General features: G+C 35.6%; 1 protein-coding gene across 4 annotated transcripts in view; it reads right to left on the bottom strand.

The window, feature by feature from the left end:
• PRKD1 (protein kinase D1) overlaps positions 1-17,464 on the bottom strand; it is a 138,817-nt gene that overhangs the window by 51,480 nt on the left and 69,873 nt on the right. For 3 of the 4 annotated variants that reach the window (XM_065686489.1, XM_065686490.1, XM_065686491.1), the window contains one exon: positions 13,928-14,066. The exons of the other annotated variant lie outside the window; for it this stretch is intronic. In XM_065686489.1, the coding sequence (XP_065542561.1) occupies positions 13,928-14,066 (139 nt within the window). The remainder of the gene's footprint in view (positions 1-13,927; positions 14,067-17,464) is intronic. 4 annotated transcript variants of the gene reach the window in all.

The raw sequence follows: 17,464 nt of genomic DNA, 5'->3' as shown, positions 1-17,464 counted from the left end.
ATTTCCTTCAAGTTTTTTCATAAAAGGTTAAGGAAATGGTTTATGTGGTGAATAAATGCTCATGGCTAAAAGTATAATGGAATTACAAATACAATTTTACACTGAACTAATTTTCTAGACTACCTTCAGAAAGGGCCAGAAGGAGGACCCAGGGAACCACAGGCCAGTCAGCCTTACCTTGAGCCCCAGGAAGGTGATGAAACAACTAATCCTGGAAACATATGACTACCAGAATACGCTTTAGTGTCCGCCTAACTAACAATGTTTTCTTCAGGTCTCATATCTTTGATATGGGACCATCAGAGACAAGGAACAGAAGCATGACTGTTAACCACTGTGTTTTCTCAACCCCAACTTTAATATTTCAAGGATAACACTAAAAAAAGGAGATGGGAACCTAAAAATGCTACGCAAATGCACAATTTGCACACGAAATGCCCCAGATGACACAGCCTGGAAGACATAAATAAATTACTGTTCTGAATTGTGGTTGATTTTTTTAAATGGATTACAACAATTCTAGAGTGACTTATTATGGAAACATTTCCAGTGCCTGGGCAGGTAGATCTGAAGGTCAGGAAGATAAACAAAATGATTAGAGACTATATCGTTGCTGCACTGAAGATAAGTGTTCTAGTTACTTTAAGTTCTACTTAAAACTTAAGTTCACCCAGAATTTCACCCATGCAGATAAATAAATGGAATTGAAATTAACACTGGGAAACGGCTATACTATTACTCCTCACTTGACATTCTGTGTTCAGTTTCTGTGAGACTGACCCAAAAAGAAGTATGGTAAAACAGAAGAACTGACGGATGAGAAAAAACACTGGAGGCATGGAAGAGACTTCCATATAAGGAGAGATTAAGAGACTGGAATTGTTTCCTTTGGAGAGGAAATGAGTAAGAGCTTACCGGATTCAAGAGGAGGAAGCAAAAAAAACGAAATCAGGAAGCAAACATAACCACTGTAATATGACCTTCTGCACCAACAATCTAGAGTGATACGAGTCTTCATGGCCCAAGGAGCAGGCAAGTTCTCCAAACTTCTTTTTGGCAACAAGATACATCTTGACCAGGTTAACAGAAACATTCTCTAAGAGCCAGATTTCAGTCAGAATGACAATGCCTCTGGGCTCAAGTCACACTACCATCCAGATAGAAAAAAAACCCCAACCCAGCAGATTGTAAGCTGTGGCAGCTCTTTAGTCTGTTCCTCCTTAGTTTCCATTTCGAATTGTTATATTTCCCAAGGGAAGGAGGTTTTCTTGTTTGTGTTCAGACCTTTAGCTACAAACCTACAGCACTTCCTAAAAGACGATGTGTATCTTTCCACAAAGGGTTGCAAGTATCATTTGTTGAAAATATGATGAGACTCACTGTTGTTATTCGCACTTTTAAAATACCAAAGCCAGCAATCAGCAATGAAAGTAAATTCTATCAGTTTAAGAGTGATATTGAACAACATTGTGTGTATGTGTGTGTGTGTGTGTGTGTGTGTGTGTGTGAGGCATATCTTCTTGAAACCTAGTGGAGTAATGAGTTATTGAGACCATGAATTCAGAGACTGAAAGAGCAGAGCAATTTTCCCAACAGGCTTTTTTTTTTTTCCTGACATATATCCAAGCAGTGCAGAATGAACTGTTGACAGGTTAACAACACAACTGGTCTGATGGGCAAGTTTTGCCAAATGGGTTACCTTACATTTGTCATTATGATCCTCTCTGAATCATATACAGTGACTTTCAATTCAACACTCGATTCTACCATTTAACAAATACACTGAAACAAATGTTTGGTCAACCAGGTACTGGTCAAAGGAATTGTGACACAAATATAACAAATAAAAACATATGACAAATCAAAGGGTCATCTGCTTAGCCTAAACAAGTCTTGTTCCCCTTTATATTTTGTAGCCAGTGACAGTGAAGTGAGAGAGGTTATTATTTGATGGAAGGGGATAGAGTCTGGTGGGGAAGAGAGAAATCTTCAAGTTTTGGCAGTTTTCTAATGAGAATCTGTGTCGGCAGCAAAAACAACTGAAAGAATATGAACTGAGAAAAAGAGAACGAAAACTTAATTTACATGTTCTCACATACTCAAAAAAAGATGACTTTAACATTTTTTAGAGGTGAACAATTTTTTTTCTAATACACAACTTCAAGGGAACCTATAGCAGAGGTCTCCAAAGTGAGAGCACTCACCTGTGGGTTTGCACAAGGTAATCCATTAGGCTGCAGGAAGAAAATATTACAACCTTAGCAACACACATAAGTTATAAATAAATGTACATATATTGAGGGTGTATGCTTGAAAAATTTTTAGTGATGGGGTGCACAATAAAAAACCCACAAACACGGAGACCACTGATCTATGGGACTTTGCCACTCTGCCTTTAAGAAAAGCTCGAGTGCTATTGAAGACATATCATGTGAAACAATTTATGGCCATGTCCAAGTTTCACACACTATAGAGGAAGGAAAGACTAAATAGATTAAATAAATTTGGAAAACAGTAAATAGAGTTGATTCATCCTTTGACAGAAAGACTTTTGTATTAATAGGCCCTTTTGTTTTCTCCATTAATGCCTTTTTATTTGCAAGGATTTCATATTGATTCAGAATGCTAATCAGATGATACCATCACACGGAAACCCCAAATAAGCAGAGACATATCCATTAAAATATAGGACATTGTACCACAGACTCCAAGTTTCATTGACCACCTCAAGTCTTTTAAGAAAGGATCAACTGAAGTGGGGTTAATGAAATATAATACTTGAATAATCTACGGAGTACTGTTACTAAGTGGTAATTTTGACTTTTAAAGAAGGGTAAATGTGATGTGTATCACATTAACAGAGTAAAAATTAGCAAGAAAGGAAAAAAAATCCTCACCCAAGTGAAAATAAGATACTTTAGGGAAAGTAAGTTTGTTGTTTCTTTAAAACAAACATATAAAACATAAAATTAATATCCACAATTAATCTGATCTACTTTAGAATCTGATAGGCATTTTTTTAAATGCATTAACAGCAGTGAATGTAATTAATGAACTGTAATCAACTTCAATTCCACCTTTCTTGGAAAGCTAGCTATACAACTTATTGATGCATAACAAAAATCATGTAATTGCTTATTCTACCCTAATCATAACACCACAGAAAATTTGCACGTATTGAGACTACCACTTTTAAACTGCTGTAACTTGAAAAATGTTTCTTTTTAGTGAAATCTTGTGAGACGAATACAAAAGCGTAACAATTACTGGACCAGACCAAAATCTACTAATCCTGCCTTTCAAAGATGAGTCCCTAAAGCAGCATCAGCATCTGGTGGTATTTCCCCAGTCCACCACCTCAGATGCCCATTCTTTGCAGCAAAAGTAATCTCTGAAGCAGAGAGGAGGTGATAAAGACAGATGACACAATGTTTACAAGCATTTTCAGTTTTGTCTCTATTCCTTTCCTAAGAACTCCAAGTATTCACTTTTCTCTACTGGTACTGAGCTCTGAAATTACATTTTCATATTATAACTTGAACTTCTTAACTTCAGGTAGTATGCATAACTCAGAGACCCTTGTTATTTAGATAAAAATCAATAAATTCTCATAATGCTTCATGCTGATCTATACTGGATTTCATTTGGGGTGACACTGACACTTTACTAAGTCATGCTTTCCTGATCACTTATGAATGTATTTAACAGCACAGACCTAAGAACCTCTGCTAGTTACCTGCTTCCACTGTGAAAATAGAATCATAGAATAGTTAGGGTTGAAAGGACCTCAAGATCATCTAGTTCCAACCCCCCTGCCATAGGCAGGGACATCACACACTAAACCATGTCACCCAAGGCTTTGTCCAACCTGGCCTTGAACACTGCCAGGGATGGAGCATTCACAATCTCCCTGGGCAACCCATTCCAGTGCCTCACCACCCTCACAGTAAAGAATTTCCTCCTTATATCCAATCTAAACTTCCCCTGTTTAAGTTTTAACCCGTTACCCGTTAAGGATGCATTTCCACCCTTTCTTTCCTGTCGTAAATAGTTATTCATCCATTTGAGCATCTAACCTCTTCTTTCATGAAGCATAGTTTCTTTATGAGCCTTTAGAAAAGAAAATGATTGTATGACTTCTGGAAAACTGAGTATGCTATCTCAACTGAACGAAAAAGTTGTTCTTTTCACTAAACAGCACACAAATACATTGATAATGCATTATCTCTGAGAACCGGACCAAATAGAATGCCTCATCTATTAGCCTGAAGTAGAACAGTAGCCTCTCATAGAAAGGTCCTGTCCCAACAGAAAGACTTGTGTAACTTCTCTCAGAGAAAGTTCACCTTCCCTACCAATAGTATCTTTTTCAACATTTAGTATAATTTTTTTATAAATACAAAATTACATTATTATTATCAACTAATCAAGCTTTAAAAATCACATCTCAAATCTTGACATGAGTGAGAAATTAATAGGGTTCAGAAAGCTTACTTAACGTAATGTCATTCACTGCTTGCTTTCTTGCAATCCACCCTCATAAAATATTGCAATTATTAAAAATTTTCTGCTGCTGAAATAATGGTTAAATATTAAAACCACATAGAAACACCCAAGGAAGAATAACTAGCATGGCCTGTATTTCTTTATGAGCACTAGAAGTGAAGTGGACACATTACCTGCTTCCACACTAACATTTGCCTGTCGCATATCATTTTACTCAATGTGTAGTGTCAATGATGCAGACAGGAACTGATGTCAATAGGCTATTTTTTCATCCTATTCCCTCCTCAGCAGAAAAAAAAAAGTATAGTAAGGTAAGACAGTAGGGGGAAATTCAAAAGATTTTTCTAACACAGAAAACGTATGAATCTTGAAGTCTGTATCTAGAAGGTAACAATTATAACACTTAGGAGCTGAAGAAAAGACAAAGCAAAACAAACAAAGAAGGAAAGAATCTTTTAGTCCTAAGAACTGCAAATACAAAGTAATCTATCTGAAATACATAATCCAAGAACAATGTAGGCTGATAAAGAATGAGGGATGCAAGATCAATTCACTGTAACTGAATCAGTAATGAGGCTTACCTCTACAGAAATAGAAAATAATATCACAGCTAGAGACCATTAAAAGGACACAGAGAAAGAATAACTGTAAAAAAATCCCATATATAATCTTAGACAGGATAGAGAAAAGACAGTTGCATTTCTCAAAGACACCAGAAAAAAAGCGTTAACATAGCCATTAAGACACCAGCAGAAGGATGCTTTTCAATCACAACAAAGCAAAATCACAACCTGTGACCAGCTATGTAAGTACTATCAAATGCTGTTCAGAGATATATAACATCATAATGTTTATCTCAAGGAGCTGGCAATTGAACTAACATTACAATCCAGTTATATGTTGATATATGTCATTTACTATAATTGTATAGTTATCTACAGCTTTTATTCAGTTCAATACATTTCACCATATACAAGACAGTATAAACTGTGCTGAATCCAAATAAAATGTCTGCATCTAACAATCAGGTGGTGTACTCTCTACGAGATATTAAAACAGAAACAGCTTCTTAACAAAGCAGTGGATCAATTCCTGCCCTCATCAGCTCAGCAAGAGAACATAAAATAGCTGCTATTTGACCTTCTTGCTTCAGGAATCCTGCCAAGTTGAGCACAATTGCTCACAGCAAGCAGATGAAGTACATTCCACTAATTCACACAAGATGCTAACATTTCATCGTCTGCCTTCCAGCAGTGGGCAAGATCTCCTACATCTCAATGTAATTTTGCCCCAGTAAAAAATGATAGAATTTTTATAACAAAACTCATACTAAAACTGTAAATAAAAAATTGGTTTTTGCTCTATGTAACATGAAAAGACTTGACAAATTTACACAGCAGTTTTTAATAAACTTTCATGAACAAGGTATAGCATAGGACATAAACTATGCTGGTTTGAATGTAAGTCTGAAGGCATCTAAATAATTGCTTCCTGGAAGTCCTTGAAAAACAAAACTGAAAAACAATCAAGAGTACAGAAGTACAGACCCACAGCAACTCCCATTTGTCAGCTGCTTCTATAGCATCTGCTTCCATTTAAGGGAAAATACAGTTCATTCAAAAAGGTCACAAATGAAGTGGTGGTGATTTCAAGTCTATAGTGAAGTTCACATTATGTTATGCATCCTTTACATTATGCATTTGCATCCTTTATTTCACGAGTGGAACATGAAAGCGACCTTTTTACAGGTCCAGTTGAAGCTTATAGCAAATGCTAATTATCAAGACTTCAACTTAAGTATCACCTTACATAAATTTACTTCCTTTTCTTGAGCAAACAGTAAGACTGTTTTCAAGAGAAACTTCTGGTTTCTCTTCCTTTCAGTGTTTATGAATAACTGGCTACTCATTTACAGCCACCTTTGATTATAACTCTGACTGCAACTTCTATACCCTGCTTCCTCGTTTGGGCTGTCTACTAATTTTTGAGAGTATTCTAGTCAAAAAGAACCATTCATACAAATAAAACTTGATGAAATCCTTCCTCCAGATGTTTGGATGCTTTTTCACTCTGAAAGGCAATTTAGCTAAGTAAATGTCGAATTCAATGAACACGTCAGTGGAGATTTCCACAGCACTATTAAAGGACTTTTCTCTTTTGTGCATCAGGAGACCAGATGAACTTTTCTAACATTTTGAAGAAGAAATTAAATAGAAAATGCATAGCTAAGAAAACAGCAATACATTACTGACAGAATAGTATTAGTGACACTGTTCAAAGAATGCCCAGGAGTTCAGCCTGATAAACCTAGGTTCAACATAAAAATTTGTGGCTTTAGTACATTTCTGAAGTGTCCACATGTCACCTATACAAACACTATGAGAATCCCATGCAGTCAACTGAAATAAAGTGCTAAAAGAGATATTTTAAAAATACATAAAAGGAAAAAAACAATGTAAAAGGTAAAAATAAAACTGTATATATGAGGGCTGTTGATATTCATAATGAAAGTTTCCTTTTCCTCTTTTAATGTGCAACTGACTGAATCTGTAAATCAACATACCCTTTTGCTTCCGCTGTCATAATAGTGAACGACCTTTCACTTCCAAAATGCCAGAATCTATACTGGCAATGAAGGACGATTCATCTGGTTGACTGCGATAGCCTGTGCTTATCTCCTCTGGACCAGTCAGCAGAGAGACACACATTTGTTCAGTGAGTTATGCAATTCTTACACTCCATTAAAATCCTACTGCATAATGCACCAATGCAAAATACAAGTAATAATGTTCATTATGAATATAAAAGCACAGCAGGTGCTGCATTCTGAGCTTATTAAATTCTTTGTGTTTTGCCAGAAACCTCTAGCTCTACTACAAACTGTTTCAGTTATATTGTATGACATTCACAGGTACAATTTTCTTCCTTAAAGTGAACTAGAGAGCTTCATCTACAATGAGCAACTCCTCTCAACTATAAATTTTTCCAGATAAATTTTCATACCTTTCAAGAACTTGTAATATAAGGTCTAAACCAGAAGATGGTCACATTTATTATCCCTTGAAGTGCCAAGAACATAAGCAAGTACAATAAGGAAAAAAAAATTAAATCACATGATGTGCAGCCTTTATAAAAGACCTTGCAATTAAATAAACTACAATGAAAATTAGAAAGTGCACAGTAATACAATATGAACTGATTATATAACCCCATAGCACTAGCGCTGACAGTTCAGCTTTATCTACCCTGACCAGTATTGACATGTGAGATAAAAAACGAATGCAGTCGATCAGTATATAGCTTTTGACATCAGATATCAGTGCCTCAGGGGACATTTACCCACAGTGCACAGTTTCCAGCAGCAAAGCTGTAGCAGTAACACAACCGCCTATTTCAGACACGCCATTTGAAAATGATTGTCATAACATACTTTGAATTTACAGAGCTTTAGAACTTATATTCTGTTTAGATATTTGTAATGTAGGCTAAAAATAAAACACTTGAACCAGTTCAGTATAAGCATCTGAACATATACTGCATTTCTTTTGTCCTTCCCACGGCTCAAGTGCTCAATATCATCCCCTGCATTGCTCAAAGCCACTCTCTTCTCTCATTTTCAGAGGCAGTTTTCCTCCCTTCAGAATAAATTTTCAGGGCATACCCAAATTAGTAAGATTCATTAAAAACATTCTTATTCATACTGTACATTACAGAATCATAAAATGGTTTTGTCAGAACCCCACAGAATGCCATGGGCAGGGACACCTTCCACTAGACCAGGTTGCTCAAAGCTCTGTCCAACCCGGCCTTGAACACTGCCTGGGGAAGCCACAACTTACCTGGGCAAAAACTTTCTTTTTTTTTGCTGTTGTTCCTTATATTTTATTTTGGTTACTTTGGAGGAAAGGGTGTGTGCTTTTTTTTTTTTTTTTAATTTATTTTTTTTTATTGGGGTGGAGGATTGTTTGTTGGGGTTTTTTTTAATTATTATTTATATTTTTTAATTGAAAAGGAGAGATAAGCCATCTTCAGCTGATTTGTGATGAACTGCTTAAATCTATCATAATTTAAAACTACACCTGAATATATTCCAATACCTTCCTGAACATTACAGACTGCCTATATATTTCTTTCTCTTCTCCAGTATTGCAGAAGTGGGAATATTTTCCTCCACTCCACAACACACGAATTTTAACACAGCGGAAATGAATTGCTGCATTTAGTTAAAACTCACCTGTGGGAAGATAATGATACTCTTAAGTGTTTATGGAGGGTTTTCATTTGTAGTAGCGTAATCATACATCAGGCCATGACAAATTACACTTTTCATTTGCTGTCCTTTGTATCTAGTGAAAAAGTCTTCTGAAGACACAGCATTGCCCAGCGAAAGTTCTATGATGTTAAAATTCACGTGCAACTGGGAGTAGGAAACCATTCCCAATTCTGCAATACTGGAACAGGTACTGCATGGCTAATCTTTTACTTACGCTTGCTGCAGTGTTTAGGACCTGTTATTACAGCATGTCAATACAGAAAACATGTCTTAGCAATTACTCTTCACAGGAAACTCCAGCAGTAGGACACAAGGAAGACCGAAAGCAGATGCAAGTTGATGAAAGCTGGGATTCCAGCTTCAGGAAATCACACTGACAAATCTGGTATGACAATGCAACTGAAAAGGTGCAAACAACTGACCCACCCCTTTTCTTGGGTTTCAGCTGCTAAACTCCTTGAGATATCACCAGCTGGTGACTGAGAGTAGACTCCACCTCTCCTCCACTGGCAAAACTCATGTTGTTGTCAAGGTTTCATAGAAAGATCTCTTTATATAGCTAGGTGGGTGACAAGTGGTTTTGTTTGTTGTTTTTTTTTCTAAAGCTGATTTCAGTAGCTTATTAAAAACAAACAAACAAAACAGCCACCAAACAGAAAAAGTTACATGAAGAGGTATGAGGAATTAAATGATATTTTTTTTCTGAACTCATGGCACTGTAACTGCAGAGGGGAAAAAACACTTCTTAAGTTCAGATCTACATGAACTAGATACTTAAGCAGTGGTTCTCCATGAAGCCCCTTATAATTTTTGGATTATTGAAGTAGTATCAGAAGAAAATACTTGTAATTTTTGGAGAAAAAGAGGGAAGATGATTTGTAAATAAAGTTTATTAGTGTATAAGACTTTTGACATCTCACATTTTTGTTCCCAGTACCTTAATAAAGTAATAACCAGTTGAAATTTGCCTTCAAAGGTCCAGTTTGTATAATCTTTTAATGTATATATTGCTTGACATAACAAAATCATAAAGCTACTACAATTTTTTTTTTATTTTAGTTTTATTATATAAGAACCTTACAATCTTCCATGCCAGAAAAGACAGTGTATCTCAAAATAGGCTTCTATTTAGACTTATAGAATAGAGTAAAAAAATGCATTCAGCTTTTCTTGAGAAGTTAACAGTCAGGAAAAAAACCAAAACTTTCTGATTGCATGTACTATTTCAATAATTTCTTACATCCATTATCGGTATTTAAGGTGCATATATTTTAAATGAAACACTACCTCAGACTGAGAGATCTGCTATTAAATACTTATTTAATCTGATACTGAAATATTAAAACAGCTTTGGGGCTAGAAAATTAAATAATTTAAGTATTGTGATGTTCTGAAATTCCTGAGGCATCACTGGCATAAAGTTAAACAATCTATAATGTGCTGTCAACAACTTAAAAAAAAAATGCACAGCCCTTCTTGTCAAGAAGCATATTTGTAACAAAAAGGCTGGAGAATTACTGATGATCTGTAGTGAGACGATGGCTTGATAAAGTGAAATCATCTTACAAAAACAGGTTTTTGAATTAAAATGTTAAAGAATTGTTGTTAAAAGGTATTTTCTCAGTTTTATTTCTTAAAATGTAACAGGAATGGAAGGCATAATTACTACCCTACATAAATCAGCTTGCTTACTCACATGGCCATGCCCACCAAAGCAGAAGAGTTCAAAAGTAGAGCACTGACTCACACAAGAACTCAAGCAACAGGAAAGAAAAGCACAGGTGAAAAATCAATTAAAAACCTGATACTTGTACGTGTTACAACACAGACATACTTACAGCATGTGGGGTGCATGCTTGTAATCTCTTTTCAGTCTTATTTCACCATACTGTGCTATGCTGACCTCCATAAGATGAAGAGAAAATACCGCTTGATTAAAATATGAATAGTAAGCTTCACCTTCTTAACTAAAGCAGCAAAAGGAAGACAGGGAAAATGTGGTCCCACTGCTGAATGGGACAGGCAACCTGGTGACAAAGGCTAGAGAAAAGGCCAAGGTACTCAATGCCTTCTTTTGCCTCAGTCCTTACTGACAAGACCAGACTTCAGGAATCCCAGATCCCTGATACCAAATGGAAAACCTGGAGTAAGAAAGATTTTGGCAGAGAAGAATCAGCTTAAGGAACACTTAAGCAAATTGGACATATATAAATCCATGGGGCTGATAGGTTGCACCATTAAGTGCTGACGAATGTCACTGCATGGCCACTTGAGTACTGTGCAGTGTCCAGCTCTGGCCTCCCTAGCCCAAGAGATACAGACTTAATCTAAATAATAATATAAATCATAAACGAAAAATAAATAATTTGCCATCTTTTGCACAGGGTCAGACTACATTTTTGGTATGCACTATCCAACACTGGATGAACACTGTGTCAACTTGATTATTTGATAGCAATATCACTTTTTAAAGTACTCTATACTGTTTAAAATCTTTAGTGTCTGAATCTAATTTAAAACGAAGTGCTCTTAAATATAATATATTAGCAAAGCTGACAAAGTACACTAAAAATACATACCTATATGCTTCATACATAACAATTTTTCATTACTAAGGAAGGAGAAGGCCCAAGGAAATCTTTCAAATATTCCGGCAGAGAGGAGAAAAATTATTGCTTCAATTACTCTATAAAAATATGAAAATGAAACCATAGTCTTTGGGCTATACAGAATTAAGAAACCAGTATAACTTGCTGGAAGAGTCTTAGGATTCCTCCACCCTGATTCATAAGTTAAAGAAGCCACTTCATTTTAGTAAGGACATGAGTGATGGCTGTAGTTACAGTTACATAAATTAGGCACTCCCCAAATAACATCTGAAACAGCTTTTGGCACTTTCCGGGTTGTTGGTTAAAGAGATAGCAATACTTTTCCCCTGTATTTTCCATATTAGTCTTGGGGGGGACTGGATGACATGGACGAAAGGATACAAAACCGAAACATAACAAAACAGCAAAAGAGACAGAAATAAACTAATTCTATTAGTAACTACTGCTAATAGGATGATAAAACTGAAACAAGAACTATTCTCAGGGAATACAAGTGAAAACAAGTTAACGAAATCAAGAATTGAAGGCTCAGAAACACTATGACTATGCAGGTATGATCACACCCTATTCCCTCTAAAACTATGAAACTATGTAAGAAAATTATAATATACTTAGTTCTCAGTACATCACAATCTTACACAGGTGTCCTGCGTCATAAATTTATGAGATACAACAATTCTCTTAATCTATGAATTTCCCCCATTACAATGGCCTTCTAAAAGATTTGGATTCTTTAAATTCCATATTTTCTTTTTCTTTGTTTCTATTTTTTAACTCATCATGACAAACTGCTGCAGCTGCACAACTTTTGATACAGTTGATAAAGTCAGTAAATTGAAAAAGAGAAACAGCCCATTGCAGAAATCATGTAAATCAATAACAAGGTAATAAACACAGATGATTTTTTTTCATGAGTTCATCAAAAATCAAACCAGATGACATGATGCAGCTGATGGTTAAGAGAAGAGTGCACTTTGGGGATCTACCTTTAGCTAAGATTTGGTTACTAGAACGCAGTATAACAGTCCTGCGTGATATTAAAAGTTCCAGGCCTCCAGCCAGCAATTTATACTCTGAGCTGGAGGGGAAAAAAAATAAATAAATACAGATCCTGGGCAACTGTATGTAGTACTCACACTTTCACGCAGTGCTGGCTTAATAGCCTTCCTCTATTGCAGAGTTATTTATGCTTGACCACTTTTGTGGAGAGATGCTTCAACTAAAGCTCTAAATTCCCTAATGCTCTTAAACAATATAGTTCTCCTTTAGGACTTGCAAGTACTGCACGAAGTGCTGCTCTTGAAGATTAAAACAGCTACTTGCCTAATTTAGCCAAACTGGAAGATACGCGGCTTCCATTTCAAAAGCATATGAACAATACATCAAATAAAGCACTAACTTCCTTGTTTATTTTTTTTCCACTAAACCTGATTTACTCATCTGGAGTGATTACATTCTGTGTGAAATGTGAAATAGAAAATATCTTTTCAAAAGGAAAAAAATTGTTTCCCAATAGAAAAAAGTAGAAGATGAATGATGACTTTCAGGAATGACTTGCATTATTCCTTATCGTATGCCTTCCTATTATAATCAAAGAGTATGGAACAGGGTCCTGTACAAGAAAACTATATTTAAAAGCTCAGCTGGCTTAGATTATGTGACCAAACTCTTACCTCCTCTCTTTTCAGCATCCATTAGGACTTTGGCTTTCTTTTCACTAATCCTACACTCTTCTATAGATACAATTTCTACTTTTATATGGCATATGTGTCTTCCTATTTTTAAGTGTCCTTCCAGATGCACTGACTGCATGCTCCAACTGCAAAAATAAAGCCCTTCAACCATCTTCTAAGCTTTATCTATCAAATACCCTCTTCACAACCTTACAGTTCCAGCACTCTACTGCATCCCCTTGAGAACTTTGCATCATTCCTAGTCACATACCTCATCTCTTCTTACATCTAAGATTTTGACAAGTCCTGTTGACACCTAACAGCATCTGCAGAATTCCTCTACATTCCAGTCACAGAATTTGTGTGTAGGGTAATCTACTCTTTATGGCCACTCTGCTGATCAAATACACTCCTTGAATCCATTTGTCATTTCACTGCCTCCAAAATTTGGCCTTTCACCTCATAATTCACTCACACTACATCTCTTCTTACATCCCTTCGCCTGATAGTAACTTTCAGATTCTAACTTTCATACTGTATCTTTGCACGACTGATATTATCAACCAGCTGCCTCTGGCTTTTATATTTCCTAGGCACAGACTTCCTCTTCATTCCAGTCATTGAATTTGTGCTTATTGTTAAATTTGTACTCAAGGTTGTTAAACAGTATACAGTGCAATAAGGAAAAAAAAAATGAACAGGCATAATATGCCTATACATATATCTGAGACAGATCTTTACCCAGTGTAGATGAAAGTCCATACAAACAAAATTTCCTGTTTTCTTGAATCCCATGCTGGACAAAAATCTTGTGGATATTTTCAGTTGCAAAAGCACGACAGTAATTTTCATTGGTTTTTAGTTACCTGACAAGACAACTTCAACTAGGTCTCCTTCTTGGATATCTGCAGCTGATTTCACCAACTGGAGAATGTTTTCAGAAGTAGGGTCATGGCGGAAGAGCAGAATTTTGTCATACATTCCATAGAAACCACATTCTGGGAACTGCAAATGCAAATGCAAACCCATGAGAATTTACAACACTGTAAGATACGTAACTATAAAATTAATTTAAAATTTAATTAAATTTTAAGGGCAGACTAGACTAGTACCAAACACAATATATATTTTTTTCATATATTCATCACTATATTCTGAAAATGGCTCCTTCTTTGTGAGCAATGCAGTACCAACTAGGAAATGAGAGAATTAAGTGCATCCCTTTGCCACTGCTGATAACTTTTTCAAAGACAAGTTTCTGAGCAAGGTAATCTAATTAGACCCTGCTGAAGCAGGTGTTTGGGTTGGATGACCTAAGGAGCTCCCTTCCAGTCTGTATGATTCTATGATCTCTCCCCAGATTACTGCCCAAAAGATGACTTGTAGCCAGAAGAAATATTTTTCAGCTCTAGCCAAGATGCAATGCCTAAATCATAGCTTATTAGGAAATACCAAATTCTTGAGACTAGACACGTAAAACAATGTCTCCAAACATAACCATAATAATTTCCTTTGATGCAAAGAAGTTGGAGCTTTGAAACCATATTCAATCCCGTTTAAATTAAAAAATATTTTTTAAAACTCAGAGGCTATAAACTAAACTTGGGATTATTATCTAAGCAACACTATTATCTAAGCAACAGGTTTTTTCAGGTTTGGGTGCTCGTTTTTATTTCCTGCAGCACTTTTTTTTTTTTTTTTTCACGCTCCCAACTTAAAAAACTAAGACTTTGTTTTGAAAACACAACCAGGAAACCCCATTTTTCTTATACAAGAAAACTCAATTTAACATCACTGGACTACTCCATGTATTATTTGGGAACCTTGTCAATATGTACTAAATGAAACATAATGATAAACATAGTTCAAGAGATAAACTAGCAGGTTTTAAGGTTATAATGACTTTGAAAACAATGCAGAATAGAAGGAACCCAACAAAAGGTACTTTAAAACAATGTATTAATTATTGATTACTGGAAGCTTTGGAACCTATCCAAGTATCCCAAGTTATGGGGTTTTTTAAGCTTGCAGTGAAGACAGACACAAAATGGTCAGATCCCTGGTTTGAATGAAATGCATCTAATTCTCTGAAGTTTTGTCTGTCTTATTCCAGATTATATCGTAAGTACCAAACTACTGATAATTTTTGTTTGGACAGATTACCTGTTAGAAAAAAGCACCCTAAATTTGTTGTATCTAGTTATTCATACAGGCTTTATACTGAACAGAAGCAATTACCAGAAAATTAAAAACATTCTCACAGAGCACCTGCAAAATTTCCCTATAGTGCATGTGTTTAAAAATGTAGATTTTTTTTTTTCATGTGCACTGTGCAAACATTAAAAATCCTAACTGGATCACTTATCTATACAATACATTATTGCTTTGAGCACCTTTATCATGAACTAATTATGAATGGGAAAAGTTAGCAAGCTATTGGCAAACTTTGAATAGGTTGGCACCAACATCAACACATGTACTTTTAACAAGCCTCACAATTACAAATCTAGAAGAAATACATATTCTTAAATCTTTCCTAGTAATCAGTTAACCATTCATATTCACAGTCTCTGTTGAATGGTAAATAAAAAGATGAATACTGAATTTAAAATAAAATTTTCATATAAGCCACACTTCTAATGGGGTTGTTGGCCTGCCAAAAGTCACATTTTGTCATGAAATAACCAATGAAGTAATGAAATGCTGCCATATTTGGATGATTTCACTGTGCAGGCACCTTTTCCTTGCTTCATACTCTCCTTAGAAAAGTGCCTTTTCCTGGGAAGCCAGGAACCATTCTTAACCACAGGCAGGCATTATTACTCACTATGACTTAAACTGTTGGTGCTCTCTTTATATTCTCATTCCATTTGCTCTTTTCAAACTAGCTCTATTTCTTTTACCTAGAAAAGTATGTTCTTCTACCCAGAAAAGTATGTGCTGTAAGACATGTATTATATATGTGTGTATAAATACGTGTATTTTGAGGTATCATTTATTATATTCTGTAGAGAAAAATAAAATAAATCACATTTTTAATCGTATACAAGAATTATCTTAAGGATTCAAGTTAGTTTTCCCCAAATAAACTACCTTCATGCCAAGAAATTTTGTTGGTGTGATTCTCCAAACGTTGTATAAAGACCAACTGCTGCAACAGTGACAAAAATATTCCCTCAGCTAAGATTATTCCTGCCAACAATAATGTTGATTTGCACAAACAAAAGTAAACAAAAAGCAGCCATATTGCTTCGTACTAGAACACTATAAATAGCATTTCTTTTTGCCAAATACAGGACAAAATAGGAAATACATATATGTCAAACTATCTAAAAGCTAATTAAAGCTGAGCTAACTAACTAACTAAACCCAATGGTACTGGATCTAAATTTACAGCAGTAATAAAAGCCATTGTTTCAGGAAAATAGTTGCTTAAAGTGAAATTGCCAGAAGTAAAATGTTCATTGCAATTGCTATAATGAGAAAATGCATTATTTCTGTTTATTTTTAGAATCAGAAGAGTAGGAAACTGTTTACATGTGGTTCAGAAACAGGATCTACTTCAGAATGCTTAACAAGTCTCGAGACATCATAACTGTCCATATAAACAATGTCTGCCTACTCCAAGTGTGAAATAAAATATATCAACCTAAACTGTTTTCAGTGGTTTAATATAGGGTACATTAGTTTACAACTGAAACAGGATAAAAAACCTTTACAGCACAACGACTTGTTAAACTGCCACAGTTTAGCCGTGTATTTCAAGTGTGAACCCCTCCCTTTTTTTAAGAGAATCATCAGCTCTCTAACATGGTTTATATCCCTTACAAACAATTCTGCATCCCAGATTTGCAATTCAGCAAAACTTCTGTATTAATACAAGTCTATCCCGATCTTGACGCTATTTATTAGATACTTTCCAGAATAAAGAGAAGGAATTTTAGACAGCAAACTTCTAAGACAATTGAAACTACAAAACACACGCAGTCTAAAAATGGAAGATACAGGGTATCTGAAGATAAGCTGAAAATGTAAAAAAAAAAAAAAAAAACTTAAAAATCTGAATGCGCACAAGTCCTAAGTCCGTGGGACCTGAGGGAATCCATCCGCGGGTCCTGAAGGAGCTGGCGAATGAAGTTGCTAAGCCACTGGCCATCATATTTGAAAAATCATGGCAGTCAGGTGAAGTTCCCGACGACTGGAAAAAGGGAAATATAACCCCCATTTTCAAGAAGGGGAAAATGGAAGACCCGGGGAATTACAGACCAGTCAGTCTCACCTCTGTGACTGGTAAAATCTTGGAGCACATTCTCCTGGATGGCATGCTAAGGCACATTAAAAACAACAAGGTGCTTGGTGACAGCCAGCATGGTTTCACTAAGGGGAAATCCTGCCTGACCAAT

This window comes from Lathamus discolor, chromosome 6 (assembly GCF_037157495.1).
Source record: "Lathamus discolor isolate bLatDis1 chromosome 6, bLatDis1.hap1, whole genome shotgun sequence".
In the NCBI taxonomy this organism is placed as follows: Eukaryota; Metazoa; Chordata; class Aves; order Psittaciformes; family Psittacidae; genus Lathamus; species Lathamus discolor.
This window is presented reverse-complemented; position numbering and strand designations above follow the sequence as displayed.